The sequence below is a fragment of the Etheostoma spectabile genome, chromosome 5, assembly GCF_008692095.1.
Source record: "Etheostoma spectabile isolate EspeVRDwgs_2016 chromosome 5, UIUC_Espe_1.0, whole genome shotgun sequence".
Classification (NCBI taxonomy): domain Eukaryota; kingdom Metazoa; phylum Chordata; class Actinopteri; order Perciformes; family Percidae; genus Etheostoma; species Etheostoma spectabile.
The window spans coordinates 12,176,772-12,182,267 of NC_045737.1; the positions used below are offsets into that span (position 1 = coordinate 12,176,772).

At 42.8% G+C, this 5,496-nt stretch overlaps 1 protein-coding gene across 11 annotated transcripts in view; it reads right to left on the minus strand.

Annotated features, from left to right (window-relative positions):
* The window catches only part of trpm3 (transient receptor potential cation channel, subfamily M, member 3), a 168,439-nt gene that overhangs the window by 14,291 nt on the left and 148,652 nt on the right, over positions 1-5,496 (minus strand). For 6 of the 11 annotated variants that reach the window (XM_032516960.1, XM_032516957.1, XM_032516967.1 and 3 more), the window contains one exon: positions 2,804-3,007. In XM_032516960.1, the coding sequence (XP_032372851.1) occupies positions 2,804-3,007 (204 nt within the window). The remainder of the gene's footprint in view (positions 1-2,803; positions 3,008-5,496) is intronic. The other 5 variants (XM_032516962.1, XM_032516958.1, XM_032516961.1 and 2 more) reach the window with 1 other exon arrangement.

Here is a 5,496-nt window from a genome sequence, read left to right on the forward strand (position 1 = left end):
ACCACTAAGGGTATATAAAAGCATCCAAAGAGCACCATGTCATGGGACCTTTAATGTCAAAGTAACACCAGACCTCTGAGGGAGTTCATTCATGGAATTGTATTGTATGTGAACAAGTATACTGCCCTACAAAGGCAAAGCACAGTAACTACATATTTGTTGAAAACTGAGTTAGAACCTGAACCAGACCTTATAAAAAATAAAAAATATTATGCCATAGAAATGTGTTATTTCTGTGAAAACAGCTTTTTGAACTAGCAGTAACTTTGACTGTGTAATTATTGCACTCTGGCTATATCAAGTGAAAGCTAGCTTGTAAACTAGATAGCAATGCAGCATTGTGGATGGCTAGCAGAACAACTACTACTTGGGCAGAATTGGATAAAGAAAAGACACTTTTGATTGGCAAGTTCAGTTTTAAACCTCTTCCAGATAGTTCTCTCGACAAGACTAAAGTTATATGCATGTGTTGTCGATGTGAATTGAGTTACCACCGGAGTACGTTGAGTCTCGACTACCACTTGACCATTCAAAACTTAAAAAATATCCCTTCTAAAGTGGATTTAAAACAGATAAGAAATGTGTGATTATTTTGCAATTCATCGCAACTTTACTAAGGGCAATAGTGCAAACAATAGCTATGAAATGTTTTAGTCAACTGAGCGCTCTAGGGGCCATTTGCACGTACATGATTACTTTGCCAAACTGAGACATTTCCCTTCGTTTGTGCCCTTTGTTTACACGCAAACTGAGAATTTGCCTCTGAAAACAAGTCTTTCTAAAAACTCCGTCAAGAATGGAGATTTTGGAAATCTTTGTTTGCACGTTTGCATGTAAACTGAGACAAACAGAGATTTAGGCAGCCGAGGAAGTGAGGAAAAAAAAGAGAGGAAGTGATTCATGGCTTTTGTTGATATTTTCGGGATTTTGACTGGCTAACGTGGGCTAGAGCTTCTCAGTACACTGCTACCTACAGGTTTGGTGTGCTCTTGACGGCATTGACAGCATGTATATACACAGGTTCGCGTAAACAAACACTTTTCTGAAAACTGACAGCTGTGCACAAAGTTATTTACGAAAATAGCCTTCCACGTGTAAACCTAGTCCTAATTACAACCTTTTTATCCATTTGACATTTTGCTGTCAAGTCTGAAATCATTAAAACTTTTCTCAACTTCACCGTTACAGCACTCAGCCTTTGTATGGGAGTATAGCAGACCTGGGCAAAGATGAAACGTTCGAAAGCTGGTCTAAATATTTGAAATACATGAGTTGGGGAGTTGGTTGAGGAGTTGGTTTTAGCTGCCAGGTCACTGAATAGGTACGATAGTGATAAACCACCACTAAGAAATTAAAGGAGAAATCACCATCAATAAGGAATCATAGGAATTTCTCTTTTTTTCCACCAAATATGTGAAACGTATACAGATACATGTTTTGTCCAAGGCACACACAGACAGGGCCTTCAGGGTAAACAGATTCAGATGCCAGCGTGTTAATCACACCACGCTCTTTACTGAACCGAACATGCACATTATTCGATTAGCAAGTGGACACAAGCTTGTGTGGTTTATCTAAAGCATCTGAGGATAAAACAATACAATCTCCCTCTGTGGTGTAGCAGTCTGTGTACATCTGTATGAATCTTTGTGTGATTCATAAGTATCTGAAGGTGCATTTGTACAGTCAGAAGCCCGGGCAATAGGAAGGGGCTCGTTGCAAATCTGGCAGCAAGGCTCTTTGTACACAACCGTGCCTTTATCACAACAGTGCCTCAAAGATTGCATGTGTATGGTGGCCCATTTGCGCTGGCTTGCTGGCTGTGCTCAATGCAGATGGAGAGTATGTACAGTGGTGCTGAGGGGCGTTTGACTTCAGTTCAATCATTTCATGGAACAACATTAGATCCTGTTTACGTCTTAAAACTGTCTTTGAAATCACAGCCTGGCTTTTAACACACAAACTGGATCATGTCCAGAATTGATTGGATTGAAATGGAACGATTAACCCTAATCCTGCTGTACATCAATGTTTATGCAGATGGACCAACTCTTCCACTGTGAGCCGGGAGAAGGTGCTCAGACTCTGCATGATGTGAGCTCTGCGGCAGCAGGCGGACATGTGGTTATATAATGCAAAAGCCTGGGCCTCCCATGCTCAGCAGCCGACATGCTGAGTGGTGTGCTGCAGCAAGCCATCATCATGATGGGAGAGAGTGAGGGGCAGCAATCGGCTAGCAAACGTACTGTACCTCAATCAGAACTGAGCTAGAGAGAGGGAGAAAGAGAGAAAGAGCTAGAGAGAGATAGAGATAGAGAGAGAGGGAGCTAAAAGCAAAAGAATGAAGAAAGAAAAGGAGCAAAGAGAGAGCTGGGCAGAGAACAAGAGGGACCATAGGAAAGGCAGAGAGAAATAGAGGAGGAGATAGCTGGAAGAAGAAACATACACGAGGGAACCCACAAGCAGCGACAGACTGAGACGCTACAACTCCACGACCATGTCTTTGCTGAGACGACGAGAAACAGGAAAGGCCGATTTGGCTGGAGGGGTCCAGTTGGCCAGAATAGAGAAACAAGGATGTGTGCGTGGAGAACTGCGTGCGTAAGTGTGTGTGTATCAACATCTCATTTTGGACGGGAAACAACATAAAACTGGTCCACAGGAGATATTTACAAAGGACACAGGATCTGGGCTATGTGTTCAATGATGGGTTTTAACAATCTGAACAAAGCATGTGTGTAGTGTTTTAAGTTTGAATATGTGTATAGAGTCTGAGATGCGGGGCTGAGGTGGGTTCTCTCACCACGGAGTTGTACTGCGCCTCACAGTAAGATCTTACTGTGAACTCCATGTCTTCCTCCTCCTTCTCCTTGACTGGTTTCTCAGGCTCCTCCTCCTCCTTCTCCTGGAGGTAGGCCTCCTGATCCTGGGGCATGTAGGACATCTCATCCTTGTTCTTGAACTCCAGACTCAGGATGGACGGCGGCAGAAGCAGCCCTAAGATGACCTGGGTGATGGGGACAGGACGCGGAGGTGGAGGTGGAGGAAAGTTAGGGAGAAGAGTTGGAAGTGACAAATCACAGATGCGATAAAAATAAAATAAAAAAGGTGTACAGTTTCATGAGCAGTGCTGCAGAAATTAGGACACAGAGAGTCTGGAACAAACCGACCTTCTTAAATTGGTCTGAAACACACACATAAAACTCGCATAATAAAAATGTCTCCTTGTGAACACCTACCCATCATAACCCCGGCCTGCACACGTTAATTACAAAAGCATTAATCCAGCCAGGCAGCAAGGATAGTGCGATGGATTAGAGGGACACATAAAGCAGATAAAGAAGGCAGGCGTTCTGTAAACACTTAGGCTACATACCAATCAAACAAGAAAAGCAAGATCGAGGTAACGAACAAGTGAGAGGGATGAAGATGGAGAGCAGAGTGATCAAGTGTCTGCGTCTTATCTCTGGAAGCAGCTCTCTAACTAACTAGTGAAATTTATCAGTTTTCCTTGCAATGACTATTGGCTCATTAGCCCCCCCGCCCCTCACGCATGCACACACGCAAGCACACACGCACACACGCATTTTATGATTTGATGAATTTAGGCACAAATTGAAGGAGCTGATGGGATTACATTTCACTGGAATTGTACCTTGTATGAGTTTATGATTTCATGTGACAAATTAGAAATGTATTAACAAAGCCGTCAGTCGTATGACAAAATGATTGAATATATGAAAAGGATAGTTTCAAGGTGAAAGAGTGGGGTAAGTGACGGGTGAGAAATTCAGTTCAAATCAACCACAGCAGAGAAATTGATTTCTCAGCTTCTCCTGTCAACAGTCGTGTCGAGGGGTCGCGAGCAAAGATGTCAGTAGTTTGTCAGCCTTACAGATGTGTGAAAAAACACCTCCAGCAACCATATTCTGATATAAGTTAGCGTGTTGGAGGGGAGATATTGACTATAACTATAGCAGCTCACAAATGTGCACACATATTATTTCAACAACATTTTGACATTGTTATTTGCCGTTTATTATGAACTGCTGGAGGCACCAAATCTTGTTTGTTCCACTTGTGGTTTCCTCTCTGTCTTTCCGCTCCAATGAGCTTGCATTTGCAGTGCACTCTCCCTCCCTCCTGCAAAGGCCAAACCATACTTAAAGCACTTGTTGTCTGCCCCGCTCCAAGAAGCTAGTCAAGCAGACCCATCACCCTGTCTCCCTCTGTATATGAATAAGTGTGAACCCAGCCGTCCCTTTAGCAACTCCCATGGCAACTAAAAAACTCTAACCTCTCTGATGTAAGCAGCTGCATCCTATCACCATACCGCCAGACGCCTGAACAAACCCACATGAGCAGAAATGGCTCAAAAGTCATCCGCCAGTCTTAACTGAAACCTCTCCCTTCACCTCAAAGGGTTTTTTACCACAACAGCCTCCATGGAAAATATATTTGGGACACAAGTTTTTTTGTAGTAATTAAGGGCAAGTCCTCTGTCCCCTCTGGCTGAAGAGAATTATTTGTTGCTTACAGATAAAGTTGTGGTGGAACTTGGTCTAAGATCATTTAGGGCGTACTCACACTTGGCCCAGATAAGCTGTGCCTGAGCACGTTTGGTAGAGTTTTTTACTCTAGCGGACAGGACATGGGCTATTAAACGTGCCGTGGCCTGGTTCTTATCTTACAGATGCATGAGAATTGTAGTGGGCGAGTCCCGCAATATAATGACGTTTGGGTGCTCTGGCTCTGAATTTTTTATTGCAGAGTGAGTGCTGGCCAGAGGGGGAGTTGGAACGGGGGATAATCGGACTCGAGCATGGTTCAATGCCCTTAATAAGCTTCTTCTTGCTGTTCAGAGATATAATTTGTGAGAAGTGGAGGTGAGAGAGTTTTCTTTCCCAGGTAGTCTGAGGGGATTCAAGCGTTCCGATACAACTCTGCCTCTAAAGCCTAAAGTCACTGTTCACAGACGATTTATTTAAGGTAAGCAGTGGTGGAAGAAGTATTCAAATCCTTTGCTCAAGTAAAACTACTAATACCACACTGTAAAAACACTCTGATACATGTTAAAGTCCTGCATTGAATATGGTACTTAAGTAAAGGTATGTACAGTACATACCATCCGGAAATGTACTTAAAGTATTTACAGCAGAAGTACTCAATGCAGAACAATTCTCACATTTTAGAAACTGGAAACAATCAAAACAGTTCTGTAACTAAGTTTTTTTAATCAGCTAATCATTTCAACTTTACTTGTAGGCCTGTATATTGTTGGGTAGTTTAATTTATAAGAAAATGTCTTATTTTATAAACTACATGTGTTTTGTGTGCAAAAATCTTACGGCCCTATTTTAACGATCTAAGCGCACGGCGTGAAGCGCAAGGCGCAGGTGCGTTTAAGGCGTGTCCAAATCCACTTTTGCTAGTTTAACGGTGGAATAGAGGGCTTGTGCCCCCGCCATATGGTTCAAAAGGGTTGTACTTGGTGTC